We start from the raw sequence: 21,847 nt of genomic DNA on the forward strand, positions 1-21,847 counted from the left end.
TGTCGTGAGACAGGTTAGTTTTACCCTACTGATGATTTGTCATTGCGATAGTAATCCTTCTCAGTACGAGAATACTGATGTTAGGACATTTGGTTCATGCATTTGGTCGAACGACCATTGATGCGAAGCTACCATCCGTTGGATTATGTCTGAACGCCTCTAATGCCGTATCCTATCTAGTCATATCATTCAGAAAGGCTCAAATCAAATTGATTTTATTAGGTTAAAAATTTATTTATAATTTGATTGATTTATTAGGTAAAAATAAGTTATAAGTAATCAAAGATTGCATTCAAAGATTGTCCATCTCCTTTTAGCAAAACAGAATGGCGATACCCAGGTATGACGTCACTAGTTAGTATCTTCTTCTTTGTTTATTTAGGAATTTTAAACGTTCATATCTTGCATACTTGTAAGATTTTGTAAAAACTAACCTCACTTTTCTATTCTTGAAGTGAGAATTCTTCATCTGTCTATGTCTTCTTCAATTGTGCGATACCGTGTATTTAAAAAGTGTATATCTATATTGTCAAAAATTACATTTTAATTAAAATATAGATAATTTTAAATAGGTAATATAATTAATTTATTTTCTTTTTTGATATACTTTGTAACTTTAACCATTAAAATTTGGGGTTTTTTTTTCATCATCATTTTCATTTGTTTTTAAAAATAATTAATAGATAAAAATGTATTTACATTGAATTATAGGTAAAGCCAAAAAAATACGTAAACAAAGAAAAAAAAAAACAATCGTATATTTAATATTAAACTAAAACGTATGTGATACCTACACACATTTAAAAAAAAGGAATGGTTGCTTGGAGCTAGGAACTATGGTCCGGGAACGGACTACAAAATCACTGTACCTATCAGTAACCAGCTCAAACTTTGTAATAAAACGGCAATCAAACCCATAAAAACAATGGGCTATGGCAACCATACCAGACCGGGGGAGAAAGTAGGGAATTTGTCATGCCATATTGGGATACCAACTTGACCTTGGGTAGCGCCCGGGACATGATGCACTCCCTTGTCCACCTTTCGCTACGCTACTGAGTCATGTTTGTGGATAAAGTATTGCAACCTTTGAAAAACGGGTCAACCTTTGAAGGTTGGCAACCTTTTTTCAAAGGTTGCCGAACTTTATCCACGAAGTTGATCTGGCAACCTATTATTTCATTTGGCACCCTTTTAGAGCACCGCCCGGGATATGATGCACTCCCTTGTACACCTTTCGCTACGCTACTGAGTCATGTTTGTGGATAAAGTATGGCAACCTTTGAAAAAAGGGTCAACCTTTGAAGAGTGGCAACCTTTTTTCAAAGGTTTCCATACTTTATCCACTAAGTTGACCTGGCAACCTTTTATTTCTTGAAAAGGTAGATTGAAAGCTACAGCTCCACGTGAAAATTACCCGGTTACCTTATGGGTAAAGTTGGTATTCCAATATGGTATTACAAATTTACCCCTCTTCCCCCGATCTGGTAGGATTACCATTGCCCATTGATTTTACGGGTTTGATTGTTACTTTATTATAAAGTTTGAGCCAAAATTTGATTGGTCAATTGATTTTGTAGTCCGATCCCGGGCCACTAGGAGATAAGGAAACGGTGGTGAAGGAACAAGGGATATTGTTTATAGTGAATACTATAGCTATAGCGTTAGGACGACGCTTCAAAAATGATTAATTTAAAATTACAAAATAAAAATAGCTCTTTCCACACCGCCCAATAAATATCCAACCCAAATAACCCTGTCAGCCCAATATTTAAATAAAAATTAAAAAATGGACATATCTGTATACACAACTACAACATACACACGCATGCGCACCACATGCACGCGCATCACGTACGATATATTGAGACTAAATTAGCACCAACAAAACATTTTTGATACGTCCATTAACCTAAAGCTAGAGAGAAGAGAGTGTAGAGAGGGGAGGGGGAATTCTTTTAAATGCGTATAATTCGATTTGAAAGAGATAAGTACGAAGAAAAAATTTTCTTTAATTTCCTTTTAAACCAAAGTTAAAGACTAGAATAATGAGCGCCAAATACGAACATATTTCAAATGGAATGATCGTTTTGACAAAATTAACTACATAGCAGCTTTGAAAAATAAAAGGAGGGATTTAATTGGGAGAGGGGGTAAAGGAGGGGGTAGAATTATCAACAAAATTTGACTATATAAAAAAAAAATAGTGAATTTAGAAATTCGAGGAAAAAAGACAATAAATGCTTTTGATCTAATTTTAAAAAGAAGATATTGTTTCTTTTGTACTTGTAAAATAGGCCAATGAACTTTTTTTATTTGAAACAACGAACTCGAAAGTCTCAAAGTTTACATTTTGAGTTCAATTGTATAATTGTCGTGATTGATTCAAACATGCCACAATAAAAGATGGTTTGTTGAATCTTCACGTCCCGCTAATTCCGATACACTTGCATTACGGAAATCTTCGTAACCATCCCCACCACTTATTATTAAGATTTTATTTTGATCTTTGTTCGTTTGTGATGTGTATTTATGATGGTGGCCATACTTTCCAATTTTACTGGTTGTGGTCACAGCGTGAGTGGCATCTTCAACGTACGTTAAGAAACGTACTTGACCCGTATGTCCATGTGACAAACCTGAAATCAATCACGCTTCAATTTTAAATACATTCTAAAAAATAAAACACATTCTCGGGGAGACCACTTAATTTTTGGTCCTTCGTGCCATCTTTAACTATAGACTTATATCATCCCTCTTTTTTGGTCCCTCATGATATGAAAGCACCTAATTAGTCCATTTCCGGTTGTCTGTCTGTCTGTCTGTCTGTCTGTCGTCTGTCTGTCGTGTGTCTGTCGTCTATCTGTCGTGTGTCTGTCGTATGTCTGTCGTCTGTCTATCGTCTGTCTGTCTGCCATCAGGATAACTCAAAAACGAAAAGAGATATCAAGCTGAAATTTTTGAAATTTTTATAGCGTACTGAGAACGTAAAAAGTGAGGTCAAGTTCGTAAATGAGCAACTTAGGTCAATTGGGTCTACGGTCCATAGGACCCATCTTGTAAACCGTTAGAGAAACAACAAAAGTTTAAATGTGAAAAATGTTCTTTATAAAAAATTAAACAACTTTTGTTTGAAACATTGTTTCGTAAACATCACTGTTTACCCGTGAGAGCGCAAATTGTATAGTATGTATTATATGGGTATATCAGTTATATGAGTGTGCCATATACGTATTTGTATGTAATCAACACTATCTATACATGGTATTTCAACAGTTAACTCAGTCAATTGTTTGTTTTCACTTGTTTTTTTTTTTAAGGAGTGTATATACAGTGTGTTAAATTGACAAGCACATAACTTACCATTTACAGTTAATTGTGTTGTAATCCGTTCGGTACTCTGAGTGATATGTGGAATCAAAATTGTTAGAAGAACGCCAGCGCTGGTACCAACCCATAATAAATCCTTACACGCTAACAAAGCTGTCACTCGTAAGCATGCCGATTTATGCTGTCGAATAATATCATCACAACCTGCTAAATAAAATTCATCAAATTAGGATGGCAATCGATATGGACTTTATGAAATTCTATGACTTTTCTATGAATACAGCAAAAATTAATTGGGGGATTCCCCGATAGTGTAAACTTCACCGTGCAAGTGGTGTAATTTTCCCTTTTTTTTATTTGCCAACAGAGCCTTAATTTCATGCGTGTTCAAGGGCCCCGGTATGGGCTAATATGGCACTGGGAACTACTGGTCTTCAGTAATGATCCTCAAACCATAGATGATGTTAATTTAAATTTTCATATTTGGAGACCTCAAACATTGAATTAACTCCCACCTCCCCCCTCTGTTGATAACGCCCTTGTTTATTGTATTGTAATAGTAAATATACTCACTGGATAACATTTTATTAACCGTTGGGGTGACATTGATTTCACATAACATTTCATAGGTGTTGGCATGGAAACATTTGATAACCGCTGAATTATGAATTGAAACCCAAACACCTAGGCCTGTCAGTGTCATACACGATAATTGTTTACAACTATCGTTACTCACTGGAAATGTGTGTTCCACCTAAATTCAAAAAAACAAATGCAATAATTTATTAAGGATGTACTACCTTAAAATTATTCAAAAAAATAAATAAAAATAAAACATGTGGTTCACTTACCTGAAGTGTAGTAATGTTTAAAATTTTTATAAAATTTGGACATCCACACCAAAGTTTACCATTATTGGGTAACATACGTATAACGGGCATTGATGCTGTACCAATTGATATAACGCATGGATCACTTGTGTTCCAAACTCCCACTACAACAGAAGCATTCAATTTAGACGATTTAAAACTTTTACAGTGTCCCATAAATTTTGATATTTTGAACGTGTATGGGACACTTTATTATATTTTATACTTACAATTATCTCTGGTATAAATTGTGATGTCTCCATTTGCCAAAGATACAAACACTCGATTATCCAAGTATCTACGTGAAAAAATTTATTTTAGAGATGATATCTTAAAAAATAGTATATTTTGAAGGATTTGGAATATCTAATAATAGGACAATTTACAATTTCTAACCCGGTCACATAGACACCCTTCCCTTCTCCAACAAGTTGTTCGGAATTTTTTTTCTTCTGGTTTTCTTGGTCAATACTCTTTCCACCAAGTGCATAGAGACGGCCTGAGTGATTGGACAGACGGACTCGACATTTAAGAAAGGTCTGAAGTCCTTGACCTTGAATAAATCGATGAAATTGGATTTTTCTGCCTTTCAAGTTAATGGGAATTTTTTCTTCTTGTTTCTTGATCAGGACTCTTTCCGCTTAATGCACAGAAAAGACTCAGGGGATTGGAACGAAGTCGACCTTTAAGAAAGGTCTGAAATCTCTTGACCTTGAATAAACCGATGAAATACAACTTTTCTGTCTTTCAAGTTGGATGGGAATTTTTTGGTCCTGGTTTTCTTGGTCGGGACGCTTTTCACTAAATGTACAGAAGAGGTCTGAGTGTTGGACAGACGGACTCGACCTTTAAAGAAGATCTGAAGTCTATTGACCTTGAATAAACCAGTGGAATTCGACTTATTTGCCTTTACAAGTTAATGGGAATTTTTTTCTTTGGTTTTGTTGAAATGTACTTGTTCGAAGTGCACAGAAGAAACCCAGGTGATTGGACAGATGGCCTGAACCTTTAAGAAGGATCTAGAGTCCCTTGAGTGAAATTCAGCTCTTCTGCCTTTCAAGTAAATGGGAATTTTTTTCTTTTGGATTTTTTGGTTGGGACTCCTTCCAACAAGTATACCGAAGAGACCTGAGTAATTGGGCAGACGAAATCGACCTTTATTTTATTTTACTACTTTGGCTGGTAGTTGCGGGGGCATATTTTACTATTATATTTCAATCTGAAATTCCATATTTCTTAAACTAGTACTTACATAATACATTGAACAGCAGAATTATGTTGAATTTTAATTTTATTCTTTTTGATTCGAATATTATCACTTGAATTGTACATATGAATGCATCCATCTTCAGTTCCCAACCACATGGTCGGTTGTGCCGTCTCGGGCAGATCAACAAGCTCAGTAGATTGTGATTGTGATTGCGTTAGTGCTGATTGATTAGCGCTGTTACTGGCAGTACTAGTTCGATCACCTCCACCAGAGTGGTCACGTTCTGATTGTTCATGTTCCACGTCCTCCGTGTCGGATTCCCCGCTGGATGAACTACTATCAAAATGAATGTTTCCACTATTGGTGTCATGATCATGTTTGGTGACGGTGTAGCCACAACCACCTAGAGTCTTGTAATTCGTGTACGAAGATAAACTTGATGAATATAAATTTAATGAGCCATTTTTACTGTATTGGACCGAAGTGTTGTTGTAGGTGTCACTAGAGTTTGAAGCCATCGGTGAAGGTATAGAAGCCATGCATAGAATGCGTGCGTTGCACACACTGTTACATGACACCACCGTTGGTTCTGGATACAAACTCAAGACACACACTTGACCCACGTAGCCGTCACTGTTACAAACCCACACATCTTGACATGCAGGCGGTCGATTTGATGAAGCATGAGTTGTACCTGGTGCTCCAGTCCCTGTTATATTCGTTGTGACTAATGTTGGTGCTGCACATGTGAATTGCAAACCAGACCTGGTTTTTCGTATTGGTACCGCTGACATGAACTCTGGTAATGGACGTCTATTTGGAGATAATGCTAAAACCAAATTTCAAAGTATTAAGCAAGGGAAAACATCGCGAGGCGCAGTTAGTAATGAATATTTTGTATACCTAATTTTTGTTTGGCGTCATTAAATGCATCCTCCCAGCTAGCACGAAGTTCATTTTTTGGGAATATAATTGAAATCACTTCAATTCCATTCGATGTGTTTAAACTCAATTCCAAATAGGATACTTGGCTACCAGAATTTTGTCGTTCAGCCAATTGACGATTAGTCGTTGCCAACATTTCACGTATAATTTCATCTAATTGCTCGTGTGGACAATGTAACGACCATATTAACTCATTGATTTGATTTAATGTTGCTAAATCTTCTGATATGTTTTCAATTTCACTCATCATACGCCGTACATTATCATCTTTAGCTAAGAAAAACAACAAAATTGTTCAGAAAAGTGGGTTTACGGTCAAACTACCTTAAATAAATTAAATATCTACAATACTTACGTTTTATTATTTCTAAATCGTCCAATGGTAATCGCATTAATAATTTATATTTATGAGTTTCCAATGAATTTGCAACACTTGCTGAACAAATGCTACAACAACAAAAATTTTATTATTTCATCCGTCAACACCGATATCAAAATCCGTTGCGTAGTTTTAAAGATCTAAGCTTACGTAGGGATTAGGGACAGACAGATGGTGAATGACGTTGTTTCATACTATGTATTGATAATGAATTTTCCCATTCTATTTTCAGTTTTCAGAATAGCCCTGATTTCATTTAGTTTCGATTATTGAGATTACTTTCTTTCATATTTGAAGGATTTGCCACCCCACATTTTTGCCGATCCGAGCTCGCCCCCTCCCTGGATCTGGCCTTGTCCATGAGTAGTGAAAATCGTCAACAAAAGAACGTAAACGTATGGGTACTTGAACACAGAGACATTCCGGAAAATTGTGAAGCCGGCGAGCTTGTTAGAAATGGCACGTAATACTGCCGGAGCATAATAGTCAGGAGAAACTTGCAATTCCATCTACACAAGCATCAATAGTCAGGAGTAACTTGCAGTTCCATTTTCGAACTGCAAGTTACTCCTCAAAGAGGATATCTTAAAAATGACCAATCTCAGATGGTGGGAGGAACGTATTTTGGTACTTCAAGACAGATATGGCATGAGTACAATCGTAGGCGTTCTTATATCGAAGATATTATATCACTTCTAAGGGCCTCGATTAGCAAAATTGTTGCGGCTACTACAGGCTACTGGTTGGGCGGCAGGAAGAAACAATGTCTCATCTTCTTTGACACTGCCCAGCTCTTGGTACGAGGAGGTAGACTCACTTGAGCCAGCCTTTCTTTGACGATTTCTCCGACCTGAAGTCCGTTGATGTCAAAGCACTCCTGCCTATCTTAGCTCCAAATGGTTCATGGAGTAGTGACCGGGAATGGGTCAACCCTTTTTCGGTATCACAACGGACCCTATGATCTAGGTGTGTCCCACCCCAGGACAGCCACTCTAACGTAACCTAACTTTTCATCATTAATAAAAAACTTACGAAATAGTAATAGTACTTACGTAGAAGGTTTACGAACAGTTCCACTACGTCGTTTAATACTAGTGATAACTAATAAGTCGTTGAATAAAAATAAAGCACGATCTTTGCGTGTACCCTGTGTGGTGACCATAGTAACTAAGTCATGACGTAAGTATTGACGATCTGATACAACTAAATTAATTAAACCTTCGACCAATGATTCTAACTCTTTTAAATTCTGTTGCTGTTGTTCGAATTCATTCATTTCTCGTTCAGTGCAGTTGATTTTCAAAAGTAGTTCATGAATATGATGTTGAGCCTCCAATAATAATTGATGATCCGGATGAGTGATTTCAGTATGTTTGAGTAGTCGCTGTATGAGCATTTCGTATTTTGGAAATTTTTGGATTGGTTTTATTAATAGCGAATCCAATGCAAATTTACCTTTATGTTCACGAGCCATTGCCTATAAAATTATCATATTTAATACAAGAGTTCTTAACAAAAGAAAAGCCCAGGGAAGAAACCACGTTAGTTATTTTTCCTTCATTATGAGAAAATCTATATCTAATTGAGACACTTTTCAAGAATGGGCGTAAAACTCTATAGCACTAACGTGGTTACGGTACAATTTTTTTCTGAGTGAGGTTTTAGGGTGAAAACAAGGCTTTATTTTCGAGTACAAAACTTGATTTCTTGCCTAAAAGAATGCTAGTATATTAGTTTCAAATCAAAACCAGTGGTTTGCGTGATTTTCCCCCTGAACTGTTCAAATAATGAAAACTAACCTCAATGAATCGTGCAAAAGCAGGCTTAGCTTGAGCAGTATTTTTAATGATTTCCTTCGCTTTTTTCCAGTTATTAACAAATCCAGTATATGTCTCAACTACAGATGGCTTCGTAAAAACATCTATGAACACATCTCCAATTTTTTGTTTTGCATCCCAATGTTCCAAACGTTTATGTAATTCATCCAAAAAAATTTCATGATGGCATAATAATGCTGGTACCTTTTAAATCAACCAGATCAAATCATTAATTCAACCAATACCAAGTCAAGAACTATGGATTCATAAAATAAACTTTATTTTGGACTCAATAATAGTTATTTTAAATTCTAAATCTTCTTTTGCTTATAAAATGATGTCGTAAGAACGAATTGTATTCGAATTACTTGTAGAATGGTAGATAGAAATCAAATGAATCAATTTCTTGTAAATCCTTTAGAATTTGGCGCTCATAAACTCCTAATTCTGAAGTTTAACGTTATTAGAAGGTACAATTTTAGGCATAATAGGGAATATTTATGAAATTTAAATTTGGTTCAACATTTCAACTTTCACTTTGGCTGGACATTTGAACTTAACCATTATTTTAGTAATTAATATCTTTTTAATTACTTAATAAAACTACAAATTCATTGAAAGAAATTCAAATTTTAAAACGGACGTCACGTCATAGTATGTGTCTTGTCAGACTCGTTAGCATATTGTATGGTATTAATTACTTATATTTTGTATGCTATTACTATGGATATATACTATAATTACTACATACATGGATATTACACCTGTAGTAAACAGTACATTAAACACTGTCACAAAATGACAAATCTGAAATCACATTTTAATGCGCTATCAACAGAAAGCGCCAAAAAGATTGAGTTTAAACATCTCAAAATTATTCTCTATTTTAAAAATTTTTTTACACTTAATTACATAATTTTTAAACAGTATTTATTTATATTTTTTTGTTATAACGATGTAAACAATAATAGTTGTATATAAATCTTACGTTACCTGATAAAAGACTTCATCTACAATTGCAGGTTCTAAAAGACCAGCATTTTCTGGTCTTTTCAATGGCTGTAAATATTTCTAAAAAAACAATAAACAAGTTAGATATTTCTATTTTTGGAAACTACAGAATGTTTTTTAGTTGATATATGCTTGAAACTCAAAAAAGTTTGTTTTATCGATAAAAATGCGATATCGATAATCATTTTCAAGGATATGTTAACTTAAAAAAAACACCTTGTATATGTATCTCCACACGCAAATCATGCCTCATACTTGACTCAGGGAAATCTTTGATTTTTATATTTTTTTTGGAGTGTAGATTGTGAATTTTCTGATACTTCGGCCAAACTTTGTTCACCTAGTCATCTTTTGGTCAAAAACGGGTAATATCTGGCCATAACTATAGATGGCACGAGGGACTAAATAAGGGTAATACATAGATAAATAATAAAAATAATAATAACAATAATAATAGAGTTTAACATCCGTTTTCCAGACATCCATTTATAACAGAGGCCATCCACATCATTATATTTAATCTACATCCGAATATACAATTGAATTTATGATGTGGGTGGAGTCAGAATTGATCAGACTGCCGCTACCTGGATTCGAACCCGCAATCTCTAAGTCAATAATCAAACGGTTAAAGATGATTTCGCCTTTACTCGCTCGGCCACTGAGACGGGTATATATGAATGGCTACAGCTAAAGATGGCTCGAAGGACCAAAAAATTAAGTGATCTCCCCGAGTCAAGAATATCAAGAATAATAAACAGTACATCTAGTAACTTACAGTGACTAAGGTTTGTAATGATTCAACATAGGATCGTTCTGTATCGTATAATTCGACAACAATATGTGTTCGAGTATCCTGTAAATGAAATATTACTTTACGTCAGTAATCTTAAAATTAATTATGATAAATGTTTTACATTATAATTAAAATTAATAAAATAAATTAAACCAAACCAAAACAAACCAATTAAACAATTTATAAATTATGATAATAAATTAATAATGGAGCAAAACAAATCAAGAGTGCAATTAATTTAAAATTATTAATAGAAGAGTACCTCCAACGGGTTTTAGCACCTACATAAAACGGTCATATGTACCGTCATTGATAACAACTCGTCACCTGAAGCAAAGCATCTGAAGGTACTTCGATTCTGATAGAGGTCAAAGCAAAGAAAGCTCTTAGTTTCTCTACTAGTATTATTCTCAGGATCGAACAGGTATTGAGAGTATCATCGTTATCCATAAAAGCCCTAAAAGTGGATTTGAGATCCTCATATTATGCAAACGGTATCAACTGACCATGTCCTGTCACAAGATTAAATATCCTTTTCAGCTGTTTTATACTCAGTTTGAATCGAACACATTCTACTGGTCTAATTCCAGTAATCAATGTTGGCTTGAGTGAAAGAGACCTTGTGACAAAGAGTGGCGTTTGAGATGGTTCCTTCTACGCCAATCAGTTCACTGTCTCGATTCCTTTCAAGGTTTGCCAGAAATAATACAAAAAGCACAGAAATATTTAAATAATTAGGTTAGAAACATTATGTAGTATGCCATGGCCCTACCGAGGGGGGCAAGACACTGTTTTAGCTGGCTAAATACGTGTTAAACTTAAGAACTTATTAAGACAAAAACTTCTAGTAGGAGAGGTGAGCGACAAAAATTTGCAAGCATTAAGGCTAAAGGCTGATTTTGTAAAATTTACATTATATTGATGGAATAGAGAAATAGACTGTTGTCAGTCAGCCGATTACTGTAGCGTTTGGCGTGGAGGCGACTTTAACTTTGCAAAAAACGGGCAGGTATTTTCTAAAATCTGAAAATTTGTATGTTGGTGCAAAGGGTGTCAGTGACTGACGCACCCAGTTATAGAAATATATTGACTATATTTTTTATGGTTACAATAGTTTTTTGCACTAATATACAAATTTTCAGATTTTAGAAAATACTTGTCTGTTTTGTGCAGAGTTAAAGCCGCTCTCACGCCAAACGCTACAGAAACCGGCTGACTGACAACAGGTTGTTTTTTCTACTCCGCCAATATAACGTAAATATTACAAAAATCAGCCTTTAGAAAAGGCTTGCATTTTTTTTTGTCGCACAACTCTTAGACTATAATTATTTGGCGGCATCTAGACCCTGGAATTAAAACCTACGTTCCCCCACTGTTTCCATATTTAATGTCTTAATAATTTCACTCTAGATTTTTTTCTGGTTAGTGATACTAACATGATAGTGACCTACGTAAACCTTTTTTCACCTTGATAATTGTTCATAATAAAGTGATTCGTCATTATAAACGATGTCATTGTAAGCGATCTAATTGTAAGTATTTATAATGACATTGAATCAAGTAAATAAAAAGAACAGATACCAAGATTTAAGTGTGCGTAGGTCGTAAGTAGATATCTTTGAATTATGGTTGCAGTTGCAATGTTAAGTTGCGTGCATTAAAAGTTAGAAAAGTTGATTGTTAAGTAACTATAGTCTTGGCGCTTAGTGGATTTTCGTAGCCCTTTTTAGTCGTTGGATTTAACCATGTTTTTTGAATCCAGATTTTGAAGGTGAAATCTTGTAAAAAATGGCAGAAAAAAGTTATTCGAAAGTGAAAACTCGTTTTTTTTTTTCATTAACAAAAAATTTTCTTGACTTATTTAAAGCAAATTTATTTTTTAATTTCAGTGCCTTATTACTCGAAGGCTATTCGCATTTTTATACCCTGTATATATGAAATACATATCAAGGTATCCTAAGTTTAGTCCCAAGTTTGTGACGCTTAGAATTAGTCCATTTCCGGTTGTCCGTCTGTGATCACGATTACTCAAAAATGAAAAAAAAAATATCAAGCTGAAATTTTTATAGCTTGCTCAGGACGTAAAAAGTGAGGTTGAGTTCGTAAATGAGCAACATAGGTCAATTGGATCCGTAGGACCCATTTTGTAAACCGTTAGAGCTAGAACAAAAGTTTAAACGTAAAAAATGTTCCTTATAAAAAAGAAACAACTTTTCACTGTTTACCTTGGAGGGTGCAAATTAGGACAAAGTTTGGGTGTCCATTTTCCAAGGGACCAAGGGTTCGAAATTTGCAAATATCTTCAAATAACAGCTATGTGAAACATTCTTAAAAATCGAAAAAAAAAAATATTAGAAAGCACTTTCGAAAATTTTCGAAATCTTCGAAAACCAAATCAATGGCGGCCGAAAAGCCACCACACTTTTTATACAGAGTATTTAAACAATTAACTCAGTCAATTGTCTGTTTTCACTTGTTTTTATCTGGAATAGACTTAAAAAAATTTTCTATTTAAAATAAGCCAAACAAATTGAAAAAATTTCTTTGTTTATCCGAAAAATCAAATTTTTCCTGTTCCTTGATAAGTTTCTGACCATTTTTTTACCGCGTTTTTGATGTTATTGGGCCACGAAAACCACCTAGACGTACTGACAAATGAAAGTTGAAAGTAACTAAGAAGTATAGAAGTAACTATAAGCACGCTTACCAAAGCTTTTGAACATAGTGCAGCAATAGAATTCGATTTTGATTGTATTTGATTGGTATTTAAAATAAATGTCTCCTCATTCTCATTGATCTTAACTTCCTCATTCTCGCTCTCTTCCCCCATTTCGGAGTCTTTCGAGATTTGAATGTGAGTACAATAAGATATATTTTGCGCTTTCGTTTTTTTTGTATAATTACTGTTATCATTGTACGGTAGAATTTGATATAAACACAAATGTTCTGGTTCTAAACTACAATTTGGATTTGGATTTAATTCAATTTGTTGTAGACAAGTATTTGTTGTTAGTATTGTTGAATTTGAATTTGATTTGTTATTTTCAACCGATGAACTAGAATTTGAATTTGGGTTAGAGGTACAATTAACACAACAATGATTAAGTTTTTCGGCACAGGTTTTGATACTATTTGTATCAGTGGACTCATGTACACGTTCTGTACCTGCTGTAACCAATTCAACTTGTTGATTGGTCGCAGCACAAGTGGTATTATTTAAGCGTAAACTAAGTGCATTCCGTGCGCTATAACCCGTATTCATAATGATATTGATATTTCACATAATCGATCATATTTTCCAAATCACCAAATATCCACATAACACTATAATAGTATAAACATAATATTTAGTGTCGATTTTTAATTTGTACCATAAAACTAGTAATTGATCAATTTTGGCAATTTTATCCCCAAATTACCAACCCCCAAAAAGAACTATCACCGAAAACTACTTTTTATCGCGATTCGTGTTATTAAAAAAATTTTTTTATTTTATCACTTTGTTTATTTTTATTAAAATTTGATTTATGAATGTTTAATGTTTCCTTCGAATTTGATTATTCACTACAAGTGAACAGAGAAAAAAAATGAAAATTTTGAGACTTTTTTTAAAATTATCAGTTGCCGTTTTTTTTTTTTCTGAAATACAGCGTATTATTTTATTTCAGTGTGGAACTTCAAAATAATATAAATTACGACGCCATGTGTTAGAATTCATTTGAAATACTTACACAGAGACGTACTTTTAACGTCCTTTATTTTTCTATATAAAAAAACAGTGGCGTACCTATACATTACAGATTTAAGCCTTACACAGTGGAGCGTACCCATATTTTTACTCCCTAACTTTAAAGCGATTTTGCTCAATCTGATTTACCAATCTGATTATTGATTTGTGTATACGTCCCCGAGTAAAAAATTTTTTTTATAATCAACTAGCTACGACCCGCGATTTGGAGATCTATTTTACGAACTATTACAAAACCCTTTAAAAACACGGTTCCTATATGCTATCCAATAGGGACCGTACATTTTTCCGGGATACAAATTAACCTTTGTCATTTTCTGACCTCTATACTACCTATGCAAAAAATCATGTCAATCCTTTGTTCATGAAAAATTAAAACAAATCTATCCCACGGGAACCATACAATTGACTGGGATATGTGCTATTCCAGACTAAAATCTATCTCTGTGCCAAATTTCATCCAAATCCGTCCGGTAGTTTTTTCGTGAAAGAGTAACAAACATCCATCCATCTAATTTGTAAAACTTTAAACGTACGTTTTCAGCAACTCTGTATTGCTCATTTAGGAAACTTAGTAGAATTTACATTAAAATATTGAATTTTGTACATTACTGTTGTCCCGGTTGCTATTCGCAGGTCGAATTAAGTATTAATTAGTGCTTCGAATTAATAAGGATGGAGAAAATAAACAAAAGTGTCTTTTTTTATTTGGTACCGCTTTATTATATATTTATTTTTTACAATAATGCAATTAATGATCACTTATTATTATGTTACTATCGTGCTAATTAAGAGAGTGCCAATCATGGACATATTGAGGGGAGGACAGACCAGGATAGCTGTCCTCCCCTAGATCCAGCGTGGGGCCCGTTTAATCAATAATGAGAGAAACTTGTCTGCATCACATGAATATCCAATTATTTTTTAATCTACCGCGGTCTATACAATTTGCTTACTTTTGCTAATCCGCTAGTGCCCAAACCTGGATTTAAGTATGTTTATGCCAAAATACTGTTGAAATTAATAAATTTTTAGGCCATTTCGCTTAGAGTAAAAGCTTATCTTTTCACGATCGACCTATTTTAGTGAAAATGTTACCAAATTTCCTCCTGCAAATAAAATCTTTCCGATAAAAAGTCTATGCAATGGCCAATCCTCCCGCTTCCGCCGCGAAGCCATCCCTCTCCTTTTCAGTCTCGCCGGTCTCTTATGAACCGATGTAAATGTTTGGGGTTAGAATTTAAATAGTTAAAAATTTCTAACTATTATGGATACCAAGTGTTGAGCTTAAAAATGAATACTTGATAATAGTTTTAAATACGGTACTGTATTGGCTGTGGACGTCGCCGTCGGTACGCTGTACGCTGGTTGGTCGTGGCGTATGCGCGTCGCACCCATCTTGTATTTAGAATGATCTTTGTATGTGTATATAAATATAAACATATATATATAGGTGGTATATCTATGTATACTCTGAATACATATAAATCGGAATCGTTTGGAAATATCAATATTTTAAAAGTAACAATTCTGAGCTTAAATACTGCGATTTTCAATATACCTATACTATACTTCATATGCATAATATTCTATTATTTATTATATATCATGATTCATAACTCACTTTACACTTTATACTAAAAAAAATTTAAACAAATGTAAAAATATGCATCTTTATACTTTTGTCTTTCATTTTTAGGCATTTGTTCCAGAAAATTGTAGACTTTTGCAACGGGGAGAGGCAGAAATGTGTTATAGATTAGGTTAGATTATATTGGCTGCCCACGAAGGACACACTTTGGCTATAGAGAACCTTTATGATACCATATATGTGTTTTACCAACTTTCCGCTGATAATTTCATTTATCCGCTCCTCAATTTCGGAGGCTGAGTGCACCTCCTACATATATACCATGCAGTTCACCAGCCTATCATAACTATTAATTAAATTAATTTTTGTTGTGACGGCAGGAATCGAATCCGCTACCCTAAGCATTCCGCGGACGGAATTGGTTTCGCCTTAACCAACTGAGCTAATATGGCGAAGAGATGTGTTATAAATTAGAACATAATTCATGGGGCTTTTCCCGTCAGCACTCGTGTTGTGAGCATTTTGCTCACGCTCGATTTAAAACATGTAATAAAATATAATCAAATTTTTACTTATTTATTTTTGATATTTCCAGTAACGTTTTTGAAGGTCTTCTCTATAACCCCTATCAATTAAGTTTGAGGGTTGAAAATGAGCATTTAGGTTGGGTTAGTGTCAGGAAAATGTCTTTTGGTGACAACTTACCAGGTCCTCTTCCGCCCTCCATCAAATTTAGCTAGAGTACCCCAACACTCTCATGGATTTTAACGGTTTTTAAGACTTTAAAAGATTTGAAAATCGTTTTAATGTTAATGAAGGTGTCTTTTGGTAGTGTCGACACCACGAAAAACCAAGTTAGTCGATAAACGATATGTTACTCACAATAGACAAGGGTAGATAGATGGCAGATTAAGTGCCATCTATGAACACAATAGATAAGCGTATTTATAATCAAAATTACTGTTTTGTATAGTGAGTTAACTTTTTTTTTTGTTATTATTAAGATTAACTGGAGTATGTATTATTTGCTTACATTATTTATAAATTATTATATTTGTTATAATCGGAAAATTATAAATTCTTATAATCTTATTTTTTTTATCATACAATTTGTTTGTTTTCGATCAATAGTCTATTTGAACATCCTGTATATCAATCATTATAAATAGTTAAAAATAGTAAAATTTATAAATTTTTTTTTAATTTCGATCAATTGAAAAATGTGGACAACAAATAAATTACTGCACATGTTTGTGCTTCTACGTCTATTCGATTCAATTTGCCTTTGTACGACGAAACCTACGACAATTCCCTCTCACTCCAAATGAACAAGGAACGTGGGCAAGTATCAATGGATTGTATTCACTTTGTAATATGAAATACTAGCCTATTTTCGTTGTTGTTTGATGTACGCCCCCGTGTTGGGCCGTAGCCGTAAAGCTACGGCCAGACTAGCTCATTTTTTAGGTAGAACACTAAAAACCATTTACGAAGAATCCCGGGCGAACACGTGGGTCGAACTAGGGCACGCTATTAAAATTTCTAACTAGCGGATAGTAACTCCGGTGGCAAAAAAAGGACCATTATGCTTAATAATCTTCGAGAGTGTATTTCTAAAGTTATTTAACCCTATACTTTATGACGTCATCCTATGATGGAATCCTACTAAATTTGGGCCATACTTTTCAAATTTATGGTCAAAATTAATCTAGCTCTATTAGGTTTCAAGATTGTGGAGGTCTAGTCCTGGAATTAGGCACATATCTGATAGCTAGCAAAAAACTGACATCACAGCTGTAAAGAATGACCCAAAATTAGTGGGTTTCAAAAAAAATTCCAATAAGATCGGATAAAAATTGTCTGTGTTATCAAAAAAATTGAATTTTTGAACTTTATGACGTCATCAGAATCCAAAAAATTTAATTTTGCTCTATCACATCCAAATTTTATCCAATTTTGATAAACCAAGTATGGAATCCTACTAAATTTAGGCCATACTTTTCAAATTTATGGTCAAAATTAATCTAGCTCTATTAGGTTTCAAGATTGTGGAGGTCTAGTCCTGGAATTAGGCACATATCTGATAGCTAGCAAAAAACTGACATCACAGCTGTAAAGAATGACCCAAAATTAGTGGGTTTCAAAAAAAATTCCAATAAGATCGGATAAAAATTGCCTGTGTTATCAAAAAAATTGAATTTTTGAACTTTATGACGTCATCAGAATCCAAAAAATTTAATTTTGCTCTATCACATCCAAATTTTATCCAATTTTGATAAACCAAGTATGGAATCCTACTAAATTTAGGCCATACTTTTCAAATTTATGGTCAAAATTAATCTACCTCTATTAGGTTTCAAGATTGTGGAGGTCTGGTCCTGGAATTAGGCACATATGTGATAGCTAGCAAAAAACTGACATCACAGCTGTAAAGAATGACCCAAAATTAGTGGGTTTCAAAAAAAATTCCAATAAGATCGGATAAAAATTGCCTGTGTTATCAAAAAAATTGAATTTTTGAACTTTATGACGTCATCAGAATCCAAAAAATTTAATTTTGCTCTATCACATCCAAATTTTATCCAATTTTGATAAACCAAGTATGGAATCCTACTAAATTTGGGCCATACTTTTCAAATTTATGGTCAAAATTAATCTAGCTCTATTAGGTTTCAAGATTGTGGAGGTCTAGTCCTGGAATTAGGCACATATCTGATAGCTAGCAAAAAACTGACATCACAGCTGTAAAGAATGACCCAAAATTAGTGGGTTTCAAAAAAAATTCCAATAAGATCGGATAAAAATTGCCTGTGTTATCAAAAAAATTGAATTTTTGAACTTTATGACGTCATCAGAATCCAAAAAATTTAATTTTGCTCTATCACATCCAAATTTTATCCAATTTTGATAAACCAAGTATGTAATCCTACTAAATTTAGGCCATACTTTTCAAATTTATGGTCAAAATTAATCTACCTCTATTAGGTTTCAAGATTGTGGAGGTCTGGTCCTGGAATTAGGCACATATGTGATAGCTAGCAAAAAACTGACATCACAGCTGTAAAGAATGACCCAAAATTAGTGGGTTTCAAAAAAAATTCCAATAAGATCGGATAAAAATTGCCTGTGTTATCAAAAAAATCGAATTTTTGGACTTTATGACGTCATCAAAATCCAAAAAATTTAATTTTGCTCTATCACATCCAAATTTTATCCAATTTTGATAAAGCAAGTATGTAATCCTACTAAATTTGGGTCATACTTTTCAAATTTGTGATCAAAATTAACCTAGCTCTAATAGATTTCAAGAATGTGCAATCCTGGTCCCGGTTTTGCGCCTCTATTTCTTATGCGCCGGTGACGGATCTCTTTTGCTTGTTTAGCCTTTTTCAAAACGATTGTTATTTAGGTTTTCACGAACAGTATTTATAATCGAACACTTGGGAGTACCTCAAATTACTTAATTACTAGATCCAAATTATTTCTTTAAAATGTAAGATCAACTTACTGTCTGATTAAGAATCTAGACTGAGTCGACTCAGTATACCATATTTGGTTTGAATATTTCCAAATTTATATTTAAAAAAAAAACCCAGACTTCAGCCTACCTAAGCACTAAAATAAAGAGTAGCTTGTTTTATTGTTAATAATGTTAGTTTAAAAAGCGTGAAAAAAAGCAAGCGAAATAAAAGAAAAAACAAAACAAAACAAGAGCGTTTATGCGCACAACTTACATTTGGGTTGGGTATATTTTCTAAAAATGCTTGCGGACTCAAACATTCTGTACTATTTTTTAACAAGTTTGTATCGGTATTAACCGGTCGTAAATAATCACAATCTTTTGATTGAATAGCAATCCCTTCTAATTTGGAAGGACTTGATGTGGTTCTTTGATGTCGAACAAAGGGAGTGGTAGATGTGTGCGTATGCGGTATATTGAGAGCAGATGCTCCACTTTTTCGCTGTGGCATACATTTCGTAATAGACGTATCTTTTGGTTTCATGTGTGTTTCGTCCAAGGAACGATTACCAGCGGATCGGGTACGTATCACATTCGGTGTGCTCGGAATCGGTGTACTTGGCTCAGAAGTCTTTACACAATTATCATTGTTTATATTACCCATTAAATCATCTAAAAATTTTAATTCTTTATTGTAATACAATTTCGAAAACATTTTATTCGTATCAGGTTTTTTCATTTCCGCTTCTAACATTTGTCCGTAAGGACCACGTAACGGTCGCTTCGAGTAACGTCTTGGAGTGTTCGTTTGTTGTGTCTCACAATCCGATATATCGGATTTATCCGAGTAAATCGATGGTCGTGAACTTGTTAAATAATCCCGATGTTCACTTTCGCTCTCTGATAAGGAATCAACTCGTACTAGAATCTTATTATTAAGTTTATTCGTTGGCCATTCTGGACCTTCGGTCGTATTTGTTCCATACCATTCATCCGGTGTACAACATTGTTCGTCCGTTCCGGAGGATGTGTTGTTTGTTGGAACATCACCTTGTAAATAGATTGTATCATCTAAGGTATCACCTCCAAGAATCTCTTTGGTCGTATCATCAATGTGTGACGGCCATTTTGTTATGTATATACCTTTACGTTTACGAGATTTATCAGCCGCTGAAGATGATCCCGATGAATTTCTAGATCGTGGAGGTTGTTGAGTTTGCACTTGTTGTTCACTGACAGTCACAGTATTTGACTCAGCATTTGCACTGTTATTCACTTCACCATTCAGTAACGACACTGACTCACCCACACTGGTTTGGGTTTCAGAACACACCGAGTCTGTTTTATCTGGTACAAGAACAACTTTATTAATTTCATCAAGAACACTTGGCAACGTTAACAAAACATCTGGTGGAGGTGCTGCAGGTTCATTATTGGTTGGTGTTGTAGCTATTGCTGGTGGAGATGTCTTTATATTATTGTTATGATGTTGTTGACGTATACGTGAATGGATTTGTGCTCGTTTCCCTAACGGATGCGTTAATGATCGATCTCGATCATTCACTTCCAATGCATGATTAAGATCACTAGAACCACTACCACTAACATTCCCACTAGCACCAGATGATCCTCCAGATGACGTCGATTGTTTACGTCGCATATATTTTCCATCAATAAATGAAAAATCCCCTTGTGAAAATGAAACCGATTTAAATGGAATTTTACGATAAATTGTCGGTGTTGCTACAATCTTCTGATCATTTTGTGGTTCTTCACTTGTTTTCTGATGACAATTAATGGTGGCAGATTGAATTGAAGGTGGTAAACGACGATTTGGACGTTTTGGTACATTTGTTGATTTTGTTTGTGGTGAGAAACCTTTTAATTTCTCTGTTAATTCACGTAATCGTTCCGCTTTCTCACTAGTTGTTGTCTTTTTACTCCCACCACTCGAATCGGTATTGCACTCTGCTGCATCCATATTGTTATCGATATCGATATCGATGTCGTCAGTGGTATTGACAGTAGCAGTCGGAGTGTTTTGTGTTTCACCAACATCGATTGATTCTTTTTTATGACGATCTTTACTACCAAAACTGAATCGTGGTAATCGATCCAAGGTGTTTACACGATTTGATGATGATTTACTCATTACTGAGTTGACTCTAAAACGTCTCAAAAGTAGTACTCAGTTTGATTACTTCACATTTCATTATAATTAACGTATTGAATTAAACACGCGTTCGTTCGTTAATTAATTTATTAATTTTATTTGTAATTAATTATTATAAATTATTGTATTTTATTTATTTATTTATGAGTTTTAATTTTAATTTAATTGGTATATATAAATAATATATACTACACTTATACATACACCACATATCGTATCGTATACTATCGTTGCGTTATGTTGCGTTCGTCAAAACTTAACTCAACTCAACTTATAATTAGTGTCTTCGTCTTTCCTAAAAATATCTTGCATATCATTGAAACGAATTTACAATTACGTTACGTTTTAATAACTACAGTCAAAATCCTTTATAACGATCTTGTAAGGACCTATTTCAATAAGCTGACTTATTATTTTATCTGGAGTAATTATCATTGAGTAATACAGTGAAACCTGGTTAAGTAAGCCATCAAGGGACCTGAAAATTTGTCTCACTTATAGAACTATTCCACTTACCC

General features: G+C 34.1%; 1 protein-coding gene across 2 annotated transcripts; it reads right to left on the reverse strand.

The window, feature by feature from the left end:
• Positions 1 to 1,315: 1,315 nt before the first annotated feature.
• Positions 1,316 to 21,332, reverse strand: LOC123302712 (rho guanine nucleotide exchange factor 17). Of its 2 annotated transcripts, none has more exons than XM_044885765.1 (13): positions 19,431 to 21,332; positions 10,340 to 10,417; positions 9,544 to 9,621; positions 8,533 to 8,754; positions 7,786 to 8,210; positions 6,710 to 6,801; positions 6,313 to 6,627; positions 5,452 to 6,238; positions 4,430 to 4,497; positions 4,182 to 4,324; positions 3,904 to 4,084; positions 3,364 to 3,534; positions 1,316 to 2,639 (listed from the first exon to the last, which is right to left on the reverse strand). In XM_044885765.1, the coding sequence occupies exons 1-13, from the start codon at positions 21,306 to 21,308 to the stop codon at positions 2,386 to 2,388; spliced, it is 4,692 nt and encodes a 1,563-aa protein (XP_044741700.1). In that variant the 5' UTR covers positions 21,309 to 21,332; the 3' UTR covers positions 1,316 to 2,385. The 2 variants fall into 2 exon arrangements, with proteins under 2 accessions (XP_044741700.1, XP_044741699.1); XM_044885764.1 differs by having other exon boundaries at positions 3,364 to 3,537.
• Between the last annotated feature and the right edge of the window lie 515 nt (positions 21,333 to 21,847).

This window comes from Chrysoperla carnea, chromosome X (genome assembly GCF_905475395.1).
Source record: "Chrysoperla carnea chromosome X, inChrCarn1.1, whole genome shotgun sequence".
NCBI lineage: Eukaryota > Metazoa > Arthropoda > Insecta > Neuroptera > Chrysopidae > Chrysoperla > Chrysoperla carnea.